This window comes from Diadema antillarum, unplaced genomic scaffold (assembly GCF_040938485.1).
Source record: "Diadema antillarum isolate AM-2024a unplaced genomic scaffold, OU_Dant_1.0 seq00001760_RagTag, whole genome shotgun sequence".
NCBI classification, from domain to species: Eukaryota; Metazoa; Echinodermata; class Echinoidea; order Diadematoida; family Diadematidae; genus Diadema; species Diadema antillarum.
In genome coordinates, this window is record NW_027272442.1 from 81,822 (window position 1) to 109,096 (window position 27,275).

At 41.7% G+C, this 27,275-nt stretch overlaps 1 protein-coding gene across 1 annotated transcript in view; it reads right to left on the reverse strand.

Moving 5' to 3' along the window:
* Positions 1 to 243: 243 nt before the first annotated feature.
* Positions 244 to 27,275, reverse strand: part of LOC139712105 (sperm-associated antigen 17-like) — a 47,553-nt gene continuing 20,521 nt past the window's right edge. The window contains exons 12-36 of the mRNA XM_071623941.1: positions 26,789 to 27,030; positions 25,757 to 25,911; positions 24,867 to 25,075; positions 22,334 to 22,536; positions 21,008 to 21,178; positions 19,995 to 20,106; positions 18,576 to 18,773; positions 17,918 to 18,046; positions 17,042 to 17,229; positions 15,941 to 16,073; positions 15,011 to 15,192; positions 14,201 to 14,351; positions 12,817 to 13,013; positions 12,411 to 12,555; positions 10,490 to 11,502; positions 9,516 to 9,745; positions 8,184 to 8,437; positions 7,430 to 7,543; positions 6,654 to 6,800; positions 5,953 to 6,111; positions 4,970 to 5,184; positions 3,814 to 4,074; positions 2,990 to 3,134; positions 1,135 to 1,272; positions 244 to 281 (exon numbers count right to left, since the gene is read on the reverse strand). Of these exons, the coding sequence (XP_071480042.1) occupies positions 244 to 281; positions 1,135 to 1,272; positions 2,990 to 3,134; positions 3,814 to 4,074; positions 4,970 to 5,184; positions 5,953 to 6,111; positions 6,654 to 6,800; positions 7,430 to 7,543; positions 8,184 to 8,437; positions 9,516 to 9,745; positions 10,490 to 11,502; positions 12,411 to 12,555; positions 12,817 to 13,013; positions 14,201 to 14,351; positions 15,011 to 15,192; positions 15,941 to 16,073; positions 17,042 to 17,229; positions 17,918 to 18,046; positions 18,576 to 18,773; positions 19,995 to 20,106; positions 21,008 to 21,178; positions 22,334 to 22,536; positions 24,867 to 25,075; positions 25,757 to 25,911; positions 26,789 to 27,030 (5,129 nt within the window). The remainder of the gene's footprint in view (positions 282 to 1,134; positions 1,273 to 2,989; positions 3,135 to 3,813; positions 4,075 to 4,969; positions 5,185 to 5,952; positions 6,112 to 6,653; positions 6,801 to 7,429; positions 7,544 to 8,183; positions 8,438 to 9,515; positions 9,746 to 10,489; positions 11,503 to 12,410; positions 12,556 to 12,816; positions 13,014 to 14,200; positions 14,352 to 15,010; positions 15,193 to 15,940; positions 16,074 to 17,041; positions 17,230 to 17,917; positions 18,047 to 18,575; positions 18,774 to 19,994; positions 20,107 to 21,007; positions 21,179 to 22,333; positions 22,537 to 24,866; positions 25,076 to 25,756; positions 25,912 to 26,788; positions 27,031 to 27,275) is intronic.

Genomic DNA, 27,275 nt, shown 5'->3' on the forward strand with positions numbered 1-27,275 from the left:
ATGTACATCAGTTTTTGTCACAGCAAAGTTGCATCAGCTGATGGGAGAATCTTTGGAGCAGAAGAAAAAGGGTCTGATCATACATCAAGCATCCTACATGCAGGGAAAAGTAGATTGGGACCAAAAGTAATTCTCCTTGCACTCTAGCCCTCCTTCTCCCAACTTCATCACCATGAGTCATGTGACAAGGTCATGCGGCGAGTCATGTGATGTTATTTGGGCATCGCGATTGGTCCGCTCTCGTCACTGGGCCAGCGTGTCGTCAATGCTGTGTTGCATCTCTGAAACAAGTGAAACGAGAGCAAGAGAGAGAAAATATCTAATTCCAAATTATACTACAGATTGGTGCAAACTTTGGTTTGCATGCATCTTGCATCTATTTGCATCTATTTTCAGTGACCCATTACCTTTAGTTCAAGTGTAGCATCAACAAGGGCAGAGTTTTTAATGCATATACCGCCGCCAGGGAAAGTCTGTTTTTGCCAGTGTTGGTTGGCTTGTCAGTTTGTTTGTTTGTCTGTCTTGTTTGCTAAATAACTTAACAAGTTATGGATGTATTTGGATGAAATTTTCTACGGAGAGTTGATAATGACACAAGGAATAGATGATTAAAGTTTGGTAGTGGTCTGGACCACTGCCTGGATCCAGGAATTATTGTTTTTATTTTGTTTTTGTTTTTTTTTAAATCAAGATATGGGTGGAGATGAGCTGCTTGGAAGAGGTCTGTGCTCTCTGAGTGCTATTCTAGTTCACAGAATGTTCTACCTTGCGAGATTATTTCTGAATGATACTGAATTAACTAATCAGTAGTTTTCTTCTACTCCTCCTCCTCCTCTCCTTCTCTCCTTCTTCTCTCCTCCTCCATCTCTTTCATCCTTTTGGTTTTGTAAACTAAACAAGGTTTCATACAATTTTACATCTTTGGAGGCTTTTAGTGGACAAGAAATATTTCTGGCAAAGAATCTAAGCCAAATGATACTAGCAAAGCCATAAATAAGAAACAAACAAACAGATATATCATAGGCAATGAGTGTGCTTAGAAACATCCGTATTAAGCGCCTTATAAATGTATTGTACTATTATTATTATTGTATTATCATCATTATTATTATAATGACATAACACCATCCTCACCTTGGGGGATTTCCCTGCGGGGGCGAAGGATGCCCTCTCTTGACGGTGGCCTGGTAGCAATCAGCCGCACCCCTGCTGCCGACTTCGGCTGGAAGCCAGCATGGGTCTTGTCATCGTACTCCGTCGCTGTCAGGATATGTGCACAGGGAGTTAAGGGATAAAACCATGGGTCTTGTCTTCCAAGGTTAGCACGGGGAAGAACAGTGACAGTTGGAGATTTGCAGAGAGAGAATTTCACTGTAAATTCCCCAAATGATGGTTATGCGATGTAGCAAAGACCAGATACATTGTACTAGTATCATATTTCCTTTCATTTCATGCTTTAACACAGACACCTACTCAACATTTCACTCCTTATATGTGACCCGCTACAACAAAAAGGTCCTAAAGTCGCGCACGGTCAAAGCCGTGAAAATCGAGTTTGAAGTCAGAGCATCAAAATCGGTCAAAACTTACGATTTTCTGAATTTGACATATTATTAGAGTCTGACATGTCAACTATCATCTGTCGAAATTTTGAAGCAAAATGATGAAAGGAAAGACCAAAAAATAGCGTTTTTCTGGGACATGTTTTTTGGCGTTTCAACGAAGCAGAAACTGGTTCGAACATTTGGATTGAGCGCCACAGATAGGCTCCGCCCCTAACAACGACCAGAGTGATCTCATTGGTCAGTTTGCTGCTTGCCGCTAACCGAAGCGTGAAGCTCGCACACTCCCCAGTCGACTGGTGGGTGCTGGCGGGGTGCGCTATGCCCAGCCGCTTCTCCTGGCATCCTGGTCACTGATTGGTCGGTGAGGAGACCGCCGACACTGTGTTTGAATGAGCATTGCGGGGTTGCTAGGGCTTACCTTCTATTGTCCGGAGGTGAATACTGATTTGCGTGTCCCTTGATCGTGATTGCATCGCAAGGAGAACTTTTAGGGCGCTTTTCTCGAAACAGTGATTTCCCAGACGTCTCGACATGCTCTCTTTTAAACATCGATATCTCCGCAGCCGATTATTTTTATAAGATGTGTTATATATCAATTTAAAGCAGAAAGATAAGGGAATTGTGTCATGCAATTTTCAAATAATCGACCTCGCCCGACTTTAGGATCATTTTGATGTGGCGGGTCACATATGATCATAATTTTTTATGGTAGGACTAGCCTGGAGATGTTTTAATATCTTTCTGACTGGAAGTTTTCTTTAGGGTTCTATTTTGTCAGCTATGCCTGTGGAATGGTCAAAGAATTAGTTGCAGATTCACCATCCTTCAAACAACTCGATTTGGCTTCCCTCCCCACCCCCTTGGGGGAAAAAAAATGTAACAACTGTGTAAAGTCAGTCTAAGTCCCATAAATGTAATTCAACCACTAAAAGGACTCCAATAATCATAACACTATGCTTGAAAGTAGCTGTCTTCTCCAAATTTTATATCATTTTTATATGGATTTTCAATGTACAAACCACTAACTGAAATAGACTAAGCATATAACATGAGAAATAAGAACGGTTGACTAGAAACTTTTTGATAGAGTAACTGCTTGAAAGTACTGTACGAGCTGAAATTTTCGCGTACAGATATTTTCGCGAATTGCTACAAGGAGGACATTTTCGCGTGTTGTAATTTCGCAGTTGGGAGGGTCTAACTGAACTGAAGATTCGCGCGTTGTTATTTTCGCGGTTCAAAGGCGATTCGCAAAATTCGCGAAAATAAAACCACCGCGAAAATTTCAGCTCGTACAGTAACACAAATTGAATTTATCACTTTTCTTGGTTTATTACTGCATTATCATTATGATCATGCTTTACTGAGTAGCCAGTTACACACGATTCCTTGTAGATGTTGTTGTTTTATTTTTGAAAGGATATCAGCCGAGACAGGAAGATAGAGGACCTCCATCTCCGTGGTGATCTCCAGGTGGTGGTCGATGGTGCCCCGCCCGCTTTCTCCCTCCACGCCCACGGCGATGGCATAGAGAACCAGCTCCAGCTTGGCTTTCATGCCCGCTGCCACCTAGAGACAAGAAACAAGTTTTGCAGATTCATTGCTGTCATTTGTGACATGGTGGTCCTGAGACTTTCTTTGAATTTTAGTAATTTGTTTTCTTATACTTTCTGTAGCTGACACAGTGTTACATTTTTGTGAGAGAACTGACAACACAGTAGTTGACATCCTGTAATATCAGAAACGTTTGCGGCCCGAAACCTTCGTGATTTGGAGCCGTTGGCCTTTTCTGCGGCATGAAACTTTTGCGAATTGCAGACCATGAAAAATTACCATCATACTACTTGTACTGGTAATACAGGGAGTTGTTGAAACACACACTGCTGGTCATTATAAAACACACAACAAAACTGAATGTGCACTATCAAACATGTGCAGTTTGAAGGGGGAAAAAATATGAATGTGCACTCCAAGTACGAGTTCAAGTACTTGAATGGCGTACAGCATTGTACTGACATTGAATGCACTGTGTAGACGTAAACTTTTGTGCGCATTTTTCTTTTGCGAATCTTGGCTCCTCGCAAAATTCATGAAAGTTTTGCGCACATGAAAAATTATGTTTTTTACAGTATATTTTTTAGCACACTCTTTTACGATATAACGAGCATCTGATACTTAGTCATGCACTCTTATATAAAACCTTAAACTGCAGGAATGAAGCAGAATTCATCTAGTCCCTGTTACTCACTGGTCCCGGAGTGTAGACCACCTGTAGTCCCGTTCCCGGGGGCGGCTGCTTGATCTTGTAGCGACAGCTGTCGACACCGACGTTCTTGAGGTGGACCTGGAAGGCATATGTGCACCCTTCCCGCAGCGTGCCAAAGTTGACCTCCCCCGGCACGAGTTCGAAGCCTCTCATGCGCGACAGGTCGGCCGTCCCCTTGACCTTTGCCCCAGCGATGGAAGAGGTGAAGACTTTCCGGCGCACAGGGTCTTCCAGCTCATCAAACTACAAGAGAGAGAAAAGAGGACAAAAATAGAAAGCAATGTCATACTTTAAAATTATCTTACCATCTTTTTACCTGTAAGACATAACAATTTGTTCTAATGAGATGGTTGAGCTGACATGAAATAATTAGTAAAACAGACAATTTTTGGTCACAGCCATCCTGCCCTGCATTCAAATTTAACAACTGGAAATCAGGACATTCTTTTACTGTATACGCTGTTATTTTCGCGAATGAGGAGGTCATAGACATTTTTGCAAGATGTTGTTTTCGCGAACTGACGCCAACGCTAACGTAAATGAGCTATTACCCTAGCGCATGGAGACATTTTCGCTCACTGTTAAATTCGCGATCCAACTGAGATTCATGAAATTTGCGAAAATTAAACCCTCGCGAAAATAACAGCTTATACAGTAGGGCAAAGCGACTACTCAGTGCTCAAGTGGCAGCACCCTCTAAACATTCAGCATGACATTAATATGAAGAAACAAAGGGAGACCAAGCTTTGTAAAATGTGGAAAAATGTGAACTGTAAGACTTAAACAAAGTGATTGGATCGGTACTAGAATTGTAGAGAAAAATATCATTCATGTCATATCTCTTCCCCCCAGGTTTGGGAGCTTACTGTAAAACAAGGAATGTTTGCTTGTATTTGGATTTTGAGAATTTCGCGAGAGCCAAGATTCGCAAAAATTCTTGTCTACAATACACTGAATGTTACAAACAACTCACGAAAATTTCATGCTGTGATAAAGGCCAGCGGCTCCAATTTGCGAAAATTTTATGCCACAAAAATATCTCGTTTTACAGTACTGCTCTGTTCCATTATCAAAATCTCATCAAATTATAATGAGAGAGTGGACGTAGCTGACCACACAATTCGCTCTCTTCACTCACCCTGTCATTGGGCAGCGCTCCAGGTTTCTGGCCCAGTATGGCCGCGGGCAGCCTGACCGTGTCCTGGCGCGGCTCACCGTTCACATCCACCACGAGACTCTTGGTCAGAACGATCTCGCTGCCGGCCGACGGGATGATGTTCGGCCGGGACTCCATGGGCACCTCACTGAAGCGGGCCTGGGTGGTAGGTTTGGCCACGCCCGGTGTGATGCTTCCTGTGGGAGGGGGAAAGGCACCACAATATGCATCATGAGCTGTTTGCTGCCTTGCAAACCTTGAGTGCTTGTTTTGTTAATATCTCCTGAGCTCTGTCCCTTACAGATTCATATTCCCACAAATCCAATCTGTTGCTGTTGTTGTTGTTGTTGTTGTTGTTGTTGTTGTTGTTGTTGTTGTTGCTGTTGCTGCTGCTGCTGCTGCTGCTGTTGTTGTTGTTGTTGTTGTTGTTGACGACTGAGTACACTTAACCCTGTCGATCACAAAAATGCCACCAGCATCATCACTTCTAGTCTGGTGTAAATGATAGCCAGTGTATCATGAAAATTCAAATCTTAAATGAACCAATTAGATGATATACCACTAACACCAACTGGATGTTATGTTCTTAAAAGAGCATTTTTAGCTTTGTGTAACAACTTCTGCATACCAAGTTACAATGTATCTATAAAAAAAAGTGCATACAATATTCTAGTGTACATGACACCCTGTTGTAAAGAATTTGTGATAGCTCACTTGAGCCCGCGAGCATGGTATGGATGCCATTTCAAACAGAAAACACTGTTATATAGCATAAAAACTACAGGTTGTATGATACCCAAGACATGGAGAAATGAGGCAATTCAATACACTTTATTGTAACCAACTGGAATACACCACACAATGCATTGGTTGGCTCTTTCACCACACTGTGTACAGTGTATATTCTGATCTAATTCAGAGCTAAATGTGATGGCCACCTTTTTTGGCTTGATAAGCCCACTCACCAATGAAGTCGGATCTTCCCGTTGGGGGCCCCTCCTCCACCTGTTCTGGGATGGTGGAGGGGTGCATGGGGAAGGAGGTGTGGCTGGATGGGGTCTCACTGGGGAGGTTGGGGTGGGCGTGGCTGCCCTGGTCTGAGGCCCCTTGGGGAGTTGGGTTAACTGAGGTGTTTAGAGAACAATGCAACAATGAACATGAACACAGGTAAGAAAAAAAACAAAACATATTAGTGAAATGAATATTAACTTATACTAAATATATTCATGCAAGCATTAGTAATGGGATTATTCATGTGCAAGGTAATTGGCACATACATTTGACATACATTAAACCATAGAATTTTTAATAGTGAACAATTACAAAAGCAACTTTTAAGTCATTTTTCAAGGAATAACTTCCATTTAACACGAGATCTAACAATAGATTCAACAAGAACTATAATTTTTGAAATCATGCAGCATAATTCCAGCAAATTGCTTGCTAAATCATTGAAAAAACAAAACAAAACAAAAATATTCAAAACGAACTTTTCAACAGAACCAACATTCTTTATTAGATCAAAGAAGTTATGGAACTTCGAAACAACATGAGAATATAAAACAACGTAGAAAAAAAAAGCACACACACACTGTTGGGTGGAAAAAAAAGGAAGTTAAAGTTCATGAATATTAACTTATACTAAATACATTCATAGGACTCTTACCTGGTCTTGTGGGTCCATGTGGCTGAGAGGCGTGGGCTGGAGTGGGGTTGGTGGGTCTCAGTGGGGTCGGTGTCCCCTGCCCTGTGGCATGCCCTGGGGTAGGGTTGGTGGGTCTGATGTCAGATGGACTAGCAGATGCCATTCCCCCTGATCCAATGAAATAGATAGGTAAGCCTTTAGCAATCTTTTGGTCATAGATTTCCACAAGAATTGCTATAAAAGAGATTGAACAATGTTCAACTGAATTGGGTGCTAAATACATGTAGATGAAAATCTAAGTGTTGAAATGGATAAGTGTACATTTAACTTCAGGTTTGACTCTTATTTTTCAAATACCCGTAAAACATCAGATACCATACGTACGTAGTGAAAGTCACGATCTATGATCATTCATTGATTTCAGAGAAGCCTATCAGATTACGCATCCCACAGGCAAGTACAGTGCAAATATAAAAGTGGTAAAATGATAAAATTGCAATATACCAGTAGTCTTATGATGATGGCTCATATTGGATGCAGCTCTAAAGGACAGCTCACTGTAATCTTTGACAATAAATACACCTCCCTTACAAAGTAAAAAAGACTTATATACTTTTGAAACACACTGTATTTTTAAATTTTCGTGGATATCTTGATTACAAGTTATGATTTAAAAAAAATGAAATAACATTGCAAACATTGCTCTTTCAATACCATCTGTAACTGGGTCAATCATTACAGAATCCTTATCTATAAAACATGAGAGTAAATGAAAACAACATCATTGCCACACCCACCCTGATGAGCGGGAGTGGTGGATAGGTCCCTGGGAGCATTGGGTCCGGTCACTGCCTTCATGGGCGACACACTCTCGGACGGATCGCTTGGCTGGGAAGACGAGGCTGTTTGACCTGAAATTGATGGACACACCCAAGACACTCATTATTTGCAGCCTATAACTTGGGAATGTAACAGGGAAGGTAGTGCATGTAAAAACACAGAACAAGGACAACTGAACTTAGTTCTGTCCCTTGTTTGAAGGGGAGACGGATTGTCTTACTTCTACCTTGCAAATATTTATGTGGATATCTTGAGGGTAAAAATTCATAAAACAAGACTGATTTTCAGTCATACAAGTTTCCTGTCTCTGGTGGTTATAATTGATTGATTACTATTTGATTGATGATTGATTGCATACTCTGGAAGGAAGTGATGCTGCGCTGTACTGTGTGTAAATGTTGGAGTGTAAGCTGTACATGCTATGTGTTGTACATTGTAAAACCAGAAATATTCGTAACATGAAACTTTCGCAAATTGGGGCCGACAGCCTTTTTCGCAGCATGAAACTTTCGCGAGTTGTCACTGGCATTCAATGCATGGTGTAGACAAAACCTTAGCATGCATTCTACTTTCCCAAATCGTGGCTCCCTCACTGAATTTGCGATAGCTTCATGCTTGCAAAATTTCTGGTTTTACAGTATCATATTCAAATCAAATACACGGGGGATTAATTACAAAAATGATATAAGTAAAGCTGAGCCTGGTGCCTACCTGGCTGGGCGGACGGGGCGGCCGGAGAGTCCGAAGGGGTGCTGGGCAGACTCATGGCGGTGTTGACCCCCGGACGGGCAGTGGTGGTTGGGGGCAGGTCTTTGGTCAGTGCGTCCATGTCCGGGGCTGGCTCCCCACTGGCCGCGGCCTCCTCGGCCCGGAGGAAGGCCCTCCCCCAGTCGCTGCTGAAGTAGGGCGGGACGGTGCGGTTGATCAGCGCCTGGCGACAGGCTTCCTCCTCCCTCTTTTCTCTCCTACAGTGGTGAATGGAAGCATGGAAGATAGACTGGACTCAATTCTCAAGAATCACCGATGGAAAAAGACATACATATCATTACTGAGGCTTCCACATGCGAAGAAGTGAGCAAGCATCCTCAGAGACCAGGACGACAAGCACAAACATGCAATATGCTGGGAACAGTGTATATTGACAGTATAAACATGGTACAGCAAGTGCAAAGACCAAGAGAGTCCAGTCTGATTCTGTGACTATCATCAACAGATTTCATTGTTCCAAATATTGGGTAAAATAGCACCCTTGTGATTTTGATTTTAAACATTTTACTGAAAATGAAAATAATGTAGAATTAACCCTAACTAGGCCGGGCTATTTAGGTAGTTGATAGAGCCGGGGGGGGGGGGCCTCCCAGGCCCCCCCTCCAGATCTCGGCCGTCGACCGCACGATCGCGACGAAAATTGAAATTGAAATTGAAAAAAAATTGTGATATCAGAAAAAATTCTTAAGTATTTTATTGTTTTTTTAAATTTCTTATGTATTTCCTTGTTTTTTCGACTTTATGTTTTTCATTGTTTTTTCAATGAAATTTGTCCGCGACATCGCTCCAAACAAGAAAATATGTTATTCATTGATTTTAATCCATAAAACACCAAAATAATCATGCTTTTAAAGAAATTTGCCAGTAAGCACAGTTTGCATTGAAATTGTACACGAATTTACGTTTTTGAGCAATTTTTGGTCTGACATGCATGTACATATTTATGCGTAACTTCGGAACCGCGCGCCCAGGCATCGCAAATTTGGTGTCAAAAGATGCGGGAGACTTGAAAGAAAAAAGTCATGAAACGTCGCGGCGATAGCTTTTTGCGATTGCGATACATCGCGCGGAACGTCGAGGGGGGGGCCTCGGAGGCCCCCCCCCCCCGGCCTAGTTAGGGTTAACATCACAATGTAGAGGAGATGGAGCTCTTCAATGTGATACCAATATTTCAATACCCCTCCCCCCCAAAAAAAAAAAAAAAAAAAAGGAAAAAGAAAAATTGCAATAACGCCCTTCTGGTTCTCAGCCGATAATTTGTCTCAGGGTACACACCTGACCCTCTCCCAGTCCTCTTGGGAGTACTTGTTCTTGGGTCTCATGGTGGGAGGTAACGGGGGCGGGGCTGTGGAGGTCTCGTAGAGCTCCTTGGCATTCCCCGCTGCCTGGATGTCCACTGGTTTGACGGGCTCCAGGGTGGCTGCTATGCCGGCGGATGGGGCTCCATCAGCAGCGGCAGTTGTGGTCTGCTCGCCGCCTTTGGACCGAGAGCTATCTTCATCAACCTGCCAATATCAACACCAATGTACACGGCTTAGGTAAAGACATTGATCATCCCGGACCAGATTTGGATCAAATTAAAAGCAGAGCAGAGCACAAAGTAAACAGACCTTATGAACATAAACACACATGTTGAAAAAACAAAGAAATAGCAAATCAAAACAAAAAGGACCACAATGAAATATTATTGCAACATGTTAATAAACATGGGTATTCAGATCCTATGGAACACACACATACACATATGAATTCATGAATCTCAGTTTTGTAATTTGAGCTTAGAAATATATGTGATCAAATGTCTGAGGGCAAAAGTGAGTCCAGACAAGAAAATACAAGGAAGACAAGAACTAGAGCAGAAATGCATTGCAGGACTACGAGAGAACATGACATTATAAAACACAAGGCTTACTGACAGATTGACAGATATGAAATGAAAATGCAGTTTGATATTGTATAAGCTGTTAAATTTGCGAGGGTTTGATTTTTGCAAATTTCACTTCTCACTGTTGGACTGCCAAATTTAGCAACACGTGGAAATATCTCCAACTGACAGGCATAAGTGCACTTTTGATAGCCTCAATGTCAAAATCGCGGAAACAACGTCTTGCAAAAATTTCCGTGGCCTCCTCATTCTCTAACATATCCGTACGTGAAAATAACAGTTCATGCAGTAGCAAAGATTGGAAAGGGGAGTCAGACCTATTATTGGTAATTAAAGCATGAGTGGTAAAGATATCCAATCTCACCTGAGCCAGGATGTGAGCCAAGAGGTCGCCAGATTTGACCCTCTCCTGGTGGTGCCGTGGCTCCTTGATGGCCTTCTCTCTCAGCTCTCTCTCCTTCTCCTTCATCTCCTTGGCGTAGGCCTCCAGCCCCTCCCTCATCTTGGTCCGCAGCTCCCGGTCCGTGGGCTTGTACTCCACGAACTGCCTCAGCTGGAGCTGCTTCGGGCACTTCGGCACCGGTCCCCTCTGGGGCGGCTGCGGCGCCGATTTCACCGCGACGCCCCGGCCGACTTTGGTCCCGAATCGGGGGCCCGGCGTCTTCTGCTCAACGGCGGGGATCTTGGCGAAGTCCCGCGATCGGAGGTTGCGAGGGATGATGTTGGCCTCCTCGAACGGCATCAGCCACCTGTCACTGATGGTGGAGGAATAGGGCTGCATGACGGTGACTCCGTGGATCTCCGGGTGGTCTGGGATCGCGTCACGGAGGACGGCCACATTGGGGTCCAGCCCCGCCTGGTGGATGAATGGGAAGATGTCACGCTGGCGGAGCAGCTCGGTACCACTTCCGTCCGGATGGAGGATGAAGAAGCGAGGCATGAAAGCCATATTGGGAGGTTTCTCCTCTTCCTCCTCTTCTCCTACTCCTCCTCCAACAAATTTCTCCGCATCATTGGGAACTATGGAAGCGTCGACGTCACCATTCCACTTCACGCAGAACTGGTTCCCATCGATGTCGCACGTCTCCACGGCGATTCGCTCCCGGTGTTTCATTGTGTAGGCCCCCACCACGCTCGGCTCCCCGCTCTCGCCCTCTTTGGGGGTGTAGCGCGCCGTCCCGTCCACGCCCACGGCGAGCCTGGATCCTTCGCAGTGCAGAATCTCATAGGAGCCATCGGGGATGGCGACGATCTCCGAGCCATTTCCGAAGATGGTGGTGGCGATGCTATCCTCGCAGTTGAAGATGATGGTGGCGTAGCCAGCACACTCCACCTTCACATGCTTCACCTCTCGCGTGCCCGCAACTGGGGATTCTCCTGATGATCAAAAGAGTCACAAGTTACTTTTTTATAACACAGAGGAAAAGTAAATCCTAACCACAGTGATTACATGCAGTGAGACCATGCAATAAGAGTTTTCCACTGGATCTTTGCAGGCTTTCAAACTCACTGTCTTTAGCAATGAAAGGAATTCAGATGGCAATTAATTATCTGTTGGACCATTGGGGCTTCTAACACATTCTCTGGGCCTGCATTGTACGAAAATACTAAATTCAAACCGACTTGAAATTATTGAAACTACCAGAAAATCAGTTCTTATCTTCTCAGATATTTACATAAATTTGGACGGAATTTCAATTGCTTGAAATAAATGTGACAGTAAACAGCTCAATTTCGTATACTGTAAAACATGATATTTTCATAGCATGAAATTTTCGCGAATTGGAGCCGACAGCCTTCTTTGTGGCATGAAATTTTTGCGAGTTGCCTTTGGCATTCAATGCGTATAGTGTAGACAAGAACTTTCATGTGCATTTTAATTTCACGAATCTTGGCTCTCGCGAAATTTGTGAAAATTAAAATACATAAGGACATTCCTCATTTTACAGTATATAATGCAAAGAGTTTGGTGGTTGATCTCTCACCATAAGGCGCTCTATCACAAAATGTTGAAATCTGGTACAAGAATTTTACCTACTGCACATCAAATTCTAACTTCTAGACATATCAACAGCATGCAGTTGTATATTTAGTTTTGTTTTCTCACGATGTCATGAATTTCTAAGCCTTGAAGAATTACTTTCCAGTCTATGTCATCTGCATCACTTGCAACATCATTTATTTTGTGAACTGAATACAGGAACTACAGCTGTAAACAAACCAGTGACTCTTGATATTAAAGTGTATACCGCCCTCAATAAAGGAGAGTCGACATCCAAGCTCACCCGTTTCATTTGCCTCATCACAGCCCTGCCTGAAGAGAACCTTCTTGTAGTAGGTGGTGATGCGGGTGCCCTCGCTGTGGTCCACGACACGCACGCCGTTCGGCCGCTCCACGGTGATGGTGCGGTCTTCTCGCGTGGTCAGAACCTGGCGTGGGGAGGAGAATTTTTAAGAGAGGATAACATACTCCAATATCCATCATTTTTTATGCTAGCATCAGAAATAGCATTTGAAATGAATTTGATCGATCGATCGATTGATCAATCTATCTGTCTATCTACATGTATCTATCAATCTGTATATCAGATCTAAACAAGTGGCTAGGCAGACTGATGAAAAGGGTGGAAGATTAATACTAACAGTGTGTGAATTAGAAAGTGTGAGACAGATAGAGAATAAATATCTCACCTCTTCAGAGACAGGGTCAGTGGCGCTGTACAACATGCACTCTTTAGGCTGGAAGGTGGAGCCGTCGGGCCTGGTGCCAATCTTCTGGCCACTGGGCGTGGTCGTGACCCACTCCTGGCTGGGGAACGAGGAGGACGAAGTCAGTTCTGGAATGGCCTGGTCCTGGTCGAGCGGCTCAAGCAGCTTGCTGCCGGGTCCTTTGGATGCACCTTGTGGGAGAGGGCAAAGAGCTTGCTAGTTTTAACTCTCACAGAATGTTTTTAACCCTTACTGTGTTTTGTTCGCCGATTGATGCATACAGTGGATTGCTTTCATCAACACTTGGCACAGATATCTGGAAACTAGTTGTCAACAAACGGAAATTATATGATACCCCTAACCCCTCTTGTGTCATCATTACTTTCCTGTTAGACTGGAGCAAATTGCTACACCCGATTAGGTGTGCCAATCTACAACTAGGTCAACTTTGGATGGATTACTAAATGATGATTAAAAAGCTTGCTAAGTTAAGCTAAAGGCATGCACACATGAAGGGATCGCAACCATAAAGATAATATGGGGCATAAAGGAAGATTGTCACAAAGATTGAAAGAAGAAATGACACAGTTAGACACACATAAGTACAATAATCCTCGGGATAAAACCAATCCTCATGCATAATTTTTCTTTCCACAAAGCCATTAAGAGGAACTTGCTGTTGATTTCTCATGCAATAGGATATGTAATCACACAGATGCCACTTTGCTATTTCATGAATATCAAAGCTGACACGACACATGTTTATGGATAGAACAACACACAGAGAGAATGCAAATTAGATATTTTCATATCTATTATAATTATATTTGGATGGGGAGGGAAGAGATTCTATTAATCAAGGATAAATGCACTCTAAATTTTGTAAAGGTCAAGCTAGAACCGTCAATCAGTGGATTTTATCATGTCTGGACCCTGTTGCATAAAAACATGCAATCAAACGTAAGTCATAAAATCTCACATAAGTCAGCTATCACAATCAGAATTGAGTATTCAAAGATTTATGTTTGATTTTCTGACTTATGTTAACTTGACTTTTATGCAACAGGGCCCAGGTTTTCTGGAATATCTCTATCAAATAATGTGAATCATATGAGAAGTTATTCTTTTCTTTTTTTCTTTTCCTTGTGTGTGTGTGTTTTTTGTTTTGTTTTGCAAGACCCTTTTCAAAATAGAACCAGAATATTTGATCTGGTAAAGGAAAGAAGTGACAGATTGTGATGAACATATAGATTATGTGAGAATGAAAAGAAGTAAATGAATGGAGGATGGTACAGTATTAAGACAGAAACAAAAGAATGAATGAAAGAAGGAAGGAAGAAAAGAATGAGTAATGTAAGGAACTCACTCTTCTTGGAGGGACTATCACTCCTCTGACTGACAGCACTATTCCCCCTGGGGACCTGTGGGGAGGGCTCCCTAGGGCTGGGGCTTGAGGGGTGGGGAGCGGCAGACGGGGTGGTGGGGCTGTAGCTTACGGCTCCATCAGCAAACAGCACCTGGGATAGTTAGCAACCATGGTTGTATGTTAACAATGTGAGGCATTTCTACTGATTCGCACGGAATACAAGTCTTTGTCCTAAAATACCTTCCTCCTGTATTGCAAGCCAGTTGAATTTGTAGCAAACTTTGATCTTTATTGGACAAAATTTTAAGAAAGAACAGAGGGCCGAAAAAACAAATGTCACAATGGTTTCCATTGTTTTCCTATCATTATATTGGGTTGGACTAGAAATGCAATGGAACAAGCCAGTGTCTTTCATGTTCCTAAAATTTTCATCTTCTAACTTTATTTTTTGTTACCAACAAAAACAATCAACGTTGTTATCCTCATTTTCATTTCATTCAGCGCTACTCTTGCTCTAAGTCTTCATCTTTATATCATTAACAGCAAAATCATCTTGTATGGCCTCACGGCCACGATCAAAACCATTTTCTGATGTGTCATTAGCCGCAGGATCACATCAATGTTATGAAACCCTGCTAACACTGTATGCATATTGGCAGAAGTGCACCATTATCATCGTTATCATCATCATCTTCATCATAACACCACCACCATCATCTTCATCTGCATCATCATGAAGAGCGCATCATCACCACCTCGGTAGTCCAAAGTCATTTTCTCACATACAACAACTCTTTGTGCTTTTAATACCTGTGTGGTGCCATCCTTCATCAGTTTGATGACACTGCCCTCACTTGTCACGAGACGGGAGAGCTCCTGCATGGCCGGGTTCTGCCTGGGGGCCTCGCAGGGCTGCTGGCTGCTGGTCTTGGTCAAGTAACTCTGTCTGATCAGCAGTCGTCCCGGGATATTGGGGTCTCTTGCCGCTTCATCTTGCGTCAAAGTGTTCACAGGAAAATGTCATGGTTATATATCTTTCTCTGTTTATCTGAGATAATGTAAGTTTAGAACCATTTAATGTTAATGCAGTTCTCATTTTCAACAGACAGCTATCATAGCATAATGTCACCACAATGCCCTTAAAATTTTTAGACTTTACAATAACATACACCAATAACAAGCATTTTTAGAAGTATGGTATGCTGAACTGAGACATTCCATTGAGTACTTAGCTTTTTTATTTGGTAAAATCATCTTTGAGGGACCTGGCAATAGCGTGGTTTAGGAACTTGCATATGAGCATACATGTCCATGTGAAATGAACAAACAAGCAATAGAGATTGCTTTAAAACATTCACTCAATTTGTTAAAATAGAGTGTTGTATACGAAGTTATCTGTGAAGGCCATCAGCATCGTATCTCAAGTTATGTGGAACTCGTTGTATGTGTACCGGCATCACATTCTATTATCATTATCATCTAGCTACATATGTACTTTGAGATGAAAAGTTGATGTCAACTGATGAACGCTGCAGTACATTCACATTATTAAACTCTACCTGAAGATGAAAAAAATATATATATACATTTCTATTTCAAATCTTTGCTAAGCTCTATAAAGCTGTGCTGCAATGAGCCAATCATATGAATTCATATTCATCAAGAATACTATAATTTATTTGCATAAAAATATCATCAATCAAAAATGCAGATCGCAAGGACACTCTTGCTGGCACCAACCTTCTGTGGGTTCCAGTAGGTAGGTGACGTGGAGTCCGTCAGGGCAGGAGACAAAGAGCTGCTGGAAGGGCGGTATCTCTGGCTCCTCCTCCGCTTCCTCCGCCTCCTTCAGCTTCCTCAACCTCTCTTCCTCCTGGGGGTGGAGATTGATGAGATGGTGAATCATAGAGGTTACATTACTCACTATACCTCTAGAAGGCAGGCCATGGAAAATTTCTGTGATCACAAGGAGCGCTGTCAACCATTACTGAGAGGGGCAATTAGATCACTGGGCAACATTGACGGGATACAAAGTAAGTGTATAACCTCTTTGACGAAACCAAAGTTTGCCAGATGCAGATGTGCATGCAGAAAAGACTGAATAATGCATTAATACAACGCTTGTTCACCCAGAGCTCTGACAATTGTATGTAACTTCTTTGTACCCCTCTTAGCAATGGCGGGCCTTTCATTCATTTCATTTATTCACCTTCATCTCCAACAAAAATGTAAGTACAATATCACATGTACACAGTCACACATTTATATATTACGACACTGTAATAAAGGAAAATATCATGCTGTGACTTTTAAGACTGTTCCGAAACAGAGTTGTTAAAAATGGAGGGGCTCCTCGCAATCAAAGATGTACGGCTTATTGCAAGTCAGCACTCTAGTGCCTCCCACCATATGTAATCTCTTTGGTTTGAACTCATTTAAGCCATCCAGTCCAAGAAACAACTCGTCTGTGGTTTGGTGTCTTTGCTTTTTATCATAATTCTTGTTTTCTTTATGGATGGCTAACATTTCATAGGGTGATGTGAAAACTTCTATTATACTGGAGCCCTTTATCATTCATATATAGCATTGATTTGTTTTAGATGCAGAATTTTCAAATGAATCTTAACTGCTTAACATAACTCCTCTTTAAATTGGCAACATATTTTAGAATATTAAAGTCAATGTTTCCAGTTGTTTGAAATGAGCCAACTCTTGTCTAACTCTAGTTTCAGTTTGCTTGTTTATTTGCTTTTTCAGCTCATATCGATTGGGACTCCGAGATACAATGTATCCTCCATCCCCCCCCCCCCCAAAAAAAAAGCAGCTGAGTTGTCCACACACCTCTCTCTGCTGTTGCTCGGCCAGGAGTTGTGCCTGTCTCTCAGCCTCTGCCTGCTGCTGCTGCTGCTGCTGGTTCTTCTTACCCTTCTTACCGGAGCCCCCGCGGCCCCCCTTGGGTGAGGGGGCAGCAGGGGGCGGGGTTGGGGTGGGTGCTGGCGGGATGACGACCTCAATGACAGGTTTCTCAGCTGTGGTGGGTTACAGTGTTGAGTCAGAATTAGATTTTGACGAAATTTAAGGAATCTTTGGGAAGCATGAAAAAAGCAGCATCCATTGAGAAGGGAGTTTATACTGTAATCTGGCATTTCCCCCAGTTTTCCTCTGTTTCGAAGGAGAATATAGCAATAAGTGACAATGCCGGTTTGATATAATCACATTTACATTACAAGAGAAAGAAAAATATTCACTATCCTATTGTGACATCTGCAGAGGAGCTTACATTGAATCTATTTCAATCATAACTGGAGTCAGTAATCGTTATAATTGCATTAGGGTGTCATGAACTTCTTTTGTCAGCTGAAAATCAGATTGACAGGAACACAGTTAGTGCCCTTCTGGTTCTACAGCAATGGCTCATTCCCTTGCTTTTTTTTTTTTCAACAAATATTGCCATCTGTCTAAGGAACATAATGCACGTTGTATTCACAAGAGATTTAGGCTCTAGACCTCTGAATAAATTTTATGTCTCTGCATCTCTGCTCCCATCTTTATTTCACACACATCCATGTGCATCTTAATAGAATTGCAGTCTGTGGCTTTTAGCATTTGCACCAAGGTCGATGATGGTGTGTACGCAATAAAATCAGGACCACCACCCCTTCTTGCCCTCCCCCACCCCCAGCGAAGACACTGATGACATGTTGAGTTGGTCCTGACCTGCTTTCTTGGTGATCCCCTCTGACCCATAGTTGCTGAAGGAGAGGGTCATCCCATCGTTCAAGTTGGCCGTGAAGGATCCAAAGCTGGAGAGCGGCTTGTCCTTCTTCTTCTTCTTTGGCTCCTTCTCTCCCTCTACACCACCTGAGAATCAGATGAAGCAGACAAATTGTTACTAATCACCACCATCATCACCATCATCATCATTCTGATCATCACTGTCATTGTTATCACCATCACTATTATCATCATCATCAATATCATCATCACTATCATCATCATCATCATCATTACTATCATCACTGTCATTGTTATCATCATCACTATCACCATCACAATCATCATCATCACTATCATCATCATCGTCATCATCGTCATCACTATCATCATCATCATCATCATCGTCATCATCGTCATCATCATATACAATCACCAATTATCAACATGCTCATTCCCCCATCATCAACATCATCATCATCATCATCACAGTCACCACCACCAGCATTTAAAAAGAAATGCCCTGACAAATCATTCCATTACTATTCACATCTGTTTGATTTACTGGAAGAGCCTGTCTTCCTCTCATTGTCAACTACGACCTCTGAAACTCATGTTTGTTTGATTGTGTCAAAGCTCTCAATGGTCAACATCATCTCACCCTCTTCTTTCTGATCTTTCTCCTGCTTCTCTTCGTCTGCCTTCTCCTTTACATTCTCCTCCTTGTTGGTCTCCATGGTAACGGGCGTGGCATCTGCAGCACCATCCCCCTCAACCTCTTCCTTGTCCCTTGGGTCCATGATGTGGATCACAAAGACGTGGCCGTCCTTCAGCACAGAGGTCTTCACAAACTTTGCACCTGGGTGACACGACATAGAAGAGAATACTCGATCATCACAACCTGTGCCATCAATAGCATGCACATGATCACATTATTTTGTTCATGCATCTGTCCATTTATTTACAATTTATTCATTCATTCATTCAGGTGTATGTTTGTGTGGTTGTCATTTTGCCTCTGACTGACAAAGATTCTGCTGGGATCGAAAGCTCACGCCCCTTTTGACTCAATTCAATTATTCATTTATTCATTCATTCATCCATTCGTCCATTCATTCATTCATGCATTCATTCATCCATCCATCCATTCATACATTCACTCATTCATTCATCCATGCATTCATCCATTCATTCATTCATTCATTCATTCATTCATCCATGCATTCATTAATTCATTCATGCATTCATCCATGCATTCATTCATTCAGTCATTCATTCATCCATGCATTCATTCATTCATCCATGCATTCATTCATTCATTCATTCATTCATTTATCCATGCATTCATTCATTCATTCACTTATTTATTCATTCGTTCATTCATTCATTCATTCATTCATTCATTCATTCATTTATTCATTCATTCATTCATTCATTCATTCATTCATTTATTCATTTATTCATTCATTCATTCATTCATTCATTCATATATCAATTCATCTATTCCGTCTTTTCAACAGCCAATGAAGGATTCAAAGCTTTTGCAAGTGTGTCACTTGATATTTCAAGATACATGGCAGAGCTGGCATTGGAGCATATTTGGCTGCATTATCCTGAGACTATCACAAACAAGATGACAGCGGTTTCACATGTTAGCCATAAATGGCGTTCCTTGTCATGGATATGACTACCGCTCACAAAGAGCATGCTGGCTTGCACACTTTTTCACTCCACATCATCTTGGTCTCATAGTTTTGATATTTGTCATAAAAAGAATTACTATAACCTGTGAAGAAAAAAGACCAGTGATAGACAGGGGGATATGGGCATGAAGGTCTTGATAAGTATAAGCAAGAAAAAACAACGGCAAAAAAAAAAAAAAATCCCCCCACAAAAAAACCCCTAACAAATCAAACAAACAAACAAACAAATAAACAAACACAGACACAGACACACAAACATATCAACTCCAAATAATAACAGAGAGACTGGTAGTCAAGCTAGACACGTAACAAAAAGGAAATATAATACAAAACCTAATAACACACACAGAGACACACACATAAAGTGAGAGACTCACCATTGATAAACTGGGTGTGCTCTGTTCGTATCTGTCCTCCATCGTTGGGGAAGAGAGTGGTGGTGTTTCCTTGGGCTTGGATGATATTATTTCCCATGTCGTATCCAACAAACTGGTAAAAAACAAAAACCCCAGATCATAACAAACATATATTCCAAATATCACAAATCACAAACATATTCCCTTCCACTGAAAAGTCATCTATTGGATCTACTCTTGTTTGCTACGAGAGTCTTCATGAACAATTGCAACCATTTCGCACACAGTTTTTGGAATGAAGGAAACACACACAGATAATTTGCCTTGTATGAGGAATGCCTTGTTGGAATAAATACATACATACAAAAGTATTAAAGTTGCAGATATCATGGTATATCACAGTGTCAAGATATGTACTGTTGATTATTGCAGCAAATTTCAAACACCTACAAATTTGTTTCCTACTATTAAATATCAAATACTAGGTTTCACAGTCTGGGATAATACAAGAAATGCTGGAGGCTACATAGTGTAACTCTATGGGCATGACTCCAGATCTAACAGTCTAACTCTGTTGGCCCGTATTCATGAAGGTGGTCTTAACCAAAACCATGGTATGAATTTAATCAATGGACTAAAATAAGTGTGAGATCTATGCATACCTTTTATATGCGCGTTTCGATGCTCAGTTATTATTGGACATCTATTGGCATACACAATCTGTCACATGCATTCACATAGCAGAAATTTACATAAACCATGGACTAAATCTAAACCACCTTCATGAATACGGGCCTATTGGTGTGAGTCCAGATTAGTCTAAAGCCTGCCACACACTATAGACCTTCAGTCACACAACTAAAAGCAACTTTGGATCTGAAATAAACAAGCATGTTTATTCTGAGGCTATTTGTTATCTATTTCAGATCCCAAATCTGTCAGTCGTACAGCGTCCTATAGTGTGTGGCGGGCTTAACTCTGTGGGTACAATTGAAGTTTAGTTTACATTCTGTAAGTCTATGGGTGAAACTCACCGGGTAGACCTTCTCCGGTTCCTTGGGCTCCTCTGGCTGTGATGCCTCGGTAGCTGGCTCCGGTGTCCCTGACCCATCCTTCTTGTCCTTGTCCCCCTTCCTGCTGCCACGCCCGCTCCCATCCTTACCGGGAGATCCGGGTTTCTTGCCCTTCTTCTCATCACTGTCCGTCTACGGTGGTGGAAGATTGGGAGAAGGAGAGATAGGAGGTATTAGTCTATTTGGTAGATGGGAGGGATTATTGGTTTGAAGTAAAAAGGATGGTGTATTTTTTGTTGAGACGGGGATTCAGATTCTAACTTCAATTAGAAACCACTTATGAAACATTAAAGAGCATACAATTCTAAGAGGTATTTCAAGGTTTATTTGATGAAGATAGGTTTTGAAATGGCTGAGATATCAAAAATCAAAGTAAAACAAAGTGGTCCTAAATAAAGACCCACATTTTATCAGGACCTCTTCGTTTCTGGATATCTCAGCCATATCAAACCCAATTTTCATCAGTACCTCTTACAATTGTATGCTCTTTCATATTTCATAACAGGTTTCTAATTATTTCAGCAAAAAAAGTTAGAAACCTGAAGCCCCATCTCAACTAAAACTATACCATTCCTTTAATCTGCAAAGTATAATTCACAGGCATTCTCACTTTTCTAGTCCCCTTCACTCTGTTCATTCTCTTTATCATTTCGATTATACAGACATGTATTCCATGGACTTCGTTCATTATTGTATTTCATGTTTGCTACAATGAGCCTCTAGTCAATACCTTGTTTCATCATCTGAGAGATAGTAAACTAGCATACAGTGAACAATTTAATGCAGAAAGGAATTCATCTGTCGCACACTTAAGTATGCATAACTATCTTTGCCAATAACCTGCAATGATGAATTCTTGATCTCTACAACAACCCATGCCAATCACATCACTTCAATCACTATTTTGTCATTTCTCTGACAACACTTTCCATCTGTGTCTCTCTTTGGACTGTAAATAAGTGCAAGTGTTAATAAGTCTAAAAATGGAAGACTCCATCAACCAAACATTTCTAAATTTGATATGACAATAAAGGGATTAAATAGCAAGACTGTACTGATTAACCCGTTGAGTATAGGCAGATATTGCTACAACACGCATTTACGCATTTCCCATAGACACAAGCCCGAGTACACTCGGGGACTTGTCTTCAACAGGTTAATACAAATCATGAATTACATTTATAGTGTCAAAGTTTGGAATAATTTCGTGGCTAAATGAAGATTGCTGACAATAAGCTGCAACCAAGCTGCCAACAGCCCCTTAGTTGGGCACCCGTCTCATGATACCTTCTTGGGCGAGGCCGACCGGGACCGGGACCGGGCGGACTTGCGCCCCTTCTTGTCCTTCTCTGCCCGCTTCTTCTCCTCCTCCTCCCTCAGCTTGTCCTGCTCCACCTTCCACGCCTTCATGGAGTTGGGCCGCATGAACTGCTTGCTGTTCGGGTCCAGGTGGTCCACGACGGGCTGGGCCGGACTGGCGCTTCGACGGCCTGTAAACGAGGGTGGAGTGAGGGGGGGGGGAACATCATGACATCAATCTCACTTTATCCACAAGATTTCTCTTAGTTCCATATGAGGGGGGATGTTAGAATATCACTTCCATTATTTTCGCTTGTACCTTCAGCTTCTCAATTCTCTTTTATTGAAAATCAAGGAGGACAAATAACTGGTTATCCTTTCTTGATATTTGTTCCATGCTCATCCATTCATACAACAGACATATTTCTATTTTTGTCAATTTTGTCAATCAGTTGCAAATATATTTTTGCATTAAATTAAAAAAAAACTAGAATTATCACTGAAGGTGATTAATACCCCCGCCCCTAGTGTCGCTTTATAGTATGTGATGTCATGAGGGTAATGACATTAATACCAAGTTTGTGCACTTGTCGAATTGGAAACAGAATAATTTTTAGCTTACTGTACAATTACAGAGTTGACACTGAGTTCCACAAGGTTTGGGTAAAAAGTGTGGTTACCATGGCAATGCATTGTCTGATACAAACACAAGGGACATTTTGCATAACTACACTTAAAGACTATCATACACACCAAATTTGACCTTCATAGCTTGAATGGTTTATTTTGATGCAAAAATGAGTGGTTACCATGGCAACACATTTCCCTTAAACTAACACATTGGTGTCTTGCAAAATTACACTTGTAGATCATGATACATACTAAATTTGACTTTAATTGCTTGAATGATGGAAAAGTTATTCGATCTGCAAGGTTTTGGTAAAATTGTGGTTACCATGGCAACGGTTTGTGTGACAAACACAAAAATATGTCTTGCACATCTTCCCACCAAGACTATTGTGTGTGCCACATTTCATAAGCTTTTGTCAAAAACTGAGGAAGTAGTTCAATCCACAAGATCTTTCCTTGATCTTCCGCCATTAATATGCCGTTACCATGGCAACGCAGCTTCCGACACGTCCAAAAAATATGCCTTGCACATCTTCCCACCAAGACCAATGTGTGTGCCACATTTCATGAGCTTCAGTCGAATACAGAGGAAGTAGTTCAATCCGCAAGATCTTTCCTTGATCTTCTGCCATTTATATGCCGTTACCATGGCAACGCAGCTTCCGACACGTCCGAAAAATATGTCTTCCACATCTTCCCACCAAGATCAAGGTGTGTGCCACATTTCATAAGCTTTGGTCAAAAAACTGAGGAAGTAGTTAAATCCGCAAGATCTTTCCTTGATCTTCTGCCATTAATATGCCGTTACCATGGCAACGTACTTTCGGGTATTGTCGAAAAATGCATCTTGCACATCTACAACCAAAGGCACACATCTGTACCAAGTTTCATGGAAATTGGGCAAAAACTGAGGAAGTAGTTTGCAACACAAAATTTTCCATCATTTTGGCTCATAATATGTGAGCTGTTACCATGGCAACATACTTTTTGTCACTGTCAAGAAATGTGTCATGCTGACCTATATCCTAAGACAAACATTCAATATGAATTCCATGAGAATTGGAAGAACACTGATGAAGCAGTTTTGCCATGAAGCATTTTGCCCTATATTTTACCAATAACATGCCGTTACCATGGCAACGCACTTTTTGCCACTGCGGAAATATGTGTCTTGCACATTAACATATTCAGATGAACATCTGTACCTAATTTCATAAAAATTGATCAAAAACTGGGAGGAGTTCGCGACGCAAGATTTGTACCCATTTTTGCCCATAATATGCCGTTACCATGGCAACGTACTTTTGGGTACTGTCAAAAAATATGTCTTGCACATCTACAACCCAAGGCAAACATCTGTGCCAAGTTTTATGGGAATCGGTTGAAAACTGAGGAAGTAGTTCGCGACGCAAGATTTGCAACGGACCGATCGCCCGACCGACCGCCCGACCGCCCGACCGCCCGACCGCCCGACCGCCCGACCGCCCGACCGCCCGACCGTCCGCTGATTCCTACAAACATACCCCCTTCAAACTTCGTTTGGCGGGGGTATAAAAACTCTGAAGGTTACATGATGAAAACAATACTACTCAATGACTGGAGATGATAAATAATACATATTAAATGACAAAAAAACAAACAAACAAACCAAATTTGACTATAGAAACTTGTAGGGTGGTAGCTCGCACAAAAGATGGTCAATATCTGTTGTTCTCTTTCTCTTCTAAGCTGCATGTTGCCACGACAGATAATGCCATTCCATTTCTCCACAGTCTCTCCCTATTGCAGCACAAATTCTTCCATCTTAAGCAATCTGTAGAATTCACGAATACAACAAGATGTACTGTAGGCCCCCTGACTGTTTGTGAAAATGTTAAAGACTCTTGGTTACCTTTTGGCGACTTGGACCTGGACTTCTTTGGTGACCCGGACCTGCGTCCCTTGGAGGAGGCCGGTCTGGACTGGGCGGCCGATGAGGCCCGGGACAGCGCCAACTCTCGCTGTCGGATCAGCTCTTTCTCTCGCATCTCGGCCTGGTACTTGGCCTCCTCGACCTCGGTAAACTCTCTGATGTTGTCTGCAACGTGTTCCATATAGTTTCTAGAAGTATGATGCAAAACATATTGGTCTTATCATTTTTTTTTTTATACCACAGCATATTCATCAGTCTCCTACATTGGCTTCATATAAACCCTCTCTGAACACTATCCATTTGTAAGGTAAGCTTCTTTTTTTATAAACGTTACATTAATGTATACAGCATACATGTATGTTGTGTGCTGCATATTCAATATACTATATCTTCATAATTATACTGTTTCTTTATTGTTATTTGAATGTATATAATTTGTCAATATGTCTTTGTGTTAATAAGTGTGTATGTAAAATAGATAATAGTAAACACATAGGGAACATTGATTTGCTATATATGTGGTATAGAAGCTCACCTATCATCATTTGTCATTAGCATTTCAAACTTATTTGTTTTGTCTTTAAAACAGTGTAATATGAAATTTAATGCTCATGATGCTTTAAAAGCCATCTTCAGTCATTTCTTAAAGAACTGCATGAGATGAATATTCAGCCACAACTGGTCTCTCTTTTAGACTGTAGTGATTCTCTGGTGTTGTGTTTTCGTACACAGTGGTGTTACGGTGTATCTACATGAGTCAATAGTTGGCAGTAGAGTCAATATGTACGTGTATAGAGTAGATGTTTTACACTGATGAATGCTTTGGTGTCAGTGTTATAGTTGTATGTATTTATAACACCATGCCTCACCTGAAGCCCACATCTGAGTGTAGTTTGGCGTCCCACGGTTGGGTGTTCTGCAGGTTGGGCCCCACTGGGTTGTGCATGACCACCAGTAGGGTGTGGTCCCTCTTGTGGTAGTAGGTGTCCATAAAGGGGTACATCTCACGCGCCTCATCAAGGATCTATAGTAAAAAGAAGAATTCAAATATCTTTCTGAGAAACTTCCTGCATTACACTCATGGCATCTATTCATTAAGTATAAAGAGAGAGGCAAGTTCAACTTTACTTTAAGACTAAAAGCAAATTTGCGAACACAACATCACAATGGGTGATCATAACCCATGATTCTCAGACGATTTCTTCACCATGGATAATGTCCTTTTTTTTTCAACCATGAAGGTGTAGATTTTTCACTCTCATACCCAGTAGATGCTCAAAGATCATATTTCACGTTTAAATGGCAGGATTGTTGAAATGCATGTTGCGTTTGCTGCCATATATTTCACACATGATACATACATCAACGATACAGCAAGGCAGAGTTAAGCACAGGCTTGTTCAGGATCAGGATACATTCCAAAAGACCACTGGGTTCGGTTCATGTGACTTCTCTTCATTCCAATGCAATTTACATCTTTCTCAATATCTGCCCGTACAGAAATGTGCAATTATCTTTTTGCCTTCAGCACTACAATGATGAACTCTAGTACACCTGTAAAACCAGAAATGTCTGCGTGCGTGAAAGTTTCGAAAACTTTGTGAGGAGCCAAGATTTACACAAGTAAATGACATGTGAAGGTACAATGCTGTACACCATACAAGTACTCGCACCAGTACGCTTACTAGTCATGAGCATTTTAATTGTTCAGTTTTTTGAACTGTGTATCATAGTAGTATGCATTCAGTTTTGTTGTGTGTTTTATATTGATCAGCAGTGTGTGTTCAACAAACCCCTGTATACCTAGAACATCATTAACATGTAGTACACTTGTAATTTTTTCATGGTTGGCATATCGCAAATGTTGCATGCTGCGAATGTGTCTGGTTTTTGCCCCTGACCTGGATGAGAACATGAGGGTCAAAGTGTTCCGCATAGCACCACTCGTCGAGGTTCCTCAGCTTCCTGTCACCGATAAAGTCGTGCACACTGATGTTGCTCCGGCTGGACCCCGGTCTGGCGTCCTTCGCATCTTCCGTCTCCTTGTCCTTCTCCCCCTGGGTCGGGTGGGCGGGGTCCGAGGATGGAGGCTGGTCCTTTGCGGGGAAAATGGGCTGCCCTGTGGCATCTTTCTCAAAGTGAACTGAGACGCACCAGAAAAAAAAAGATATATATATAAAGGTCACAGTTAGATGAGAGCTGTTCAATTTCTGATGCATGGTACAGAAAACAAGGCTTGTTCAAAGCCAACTTGGTCCCCATATATTGGTAACTTGGATTTACTGTATCTGCATCTTTCACATCCAAAAAAGATTCTGCACATGAAATTGAGAAGTCTACCAGCTTGTTATCATGGAGAGGGAGTGTGTATGGCTTTAAGCCATACAC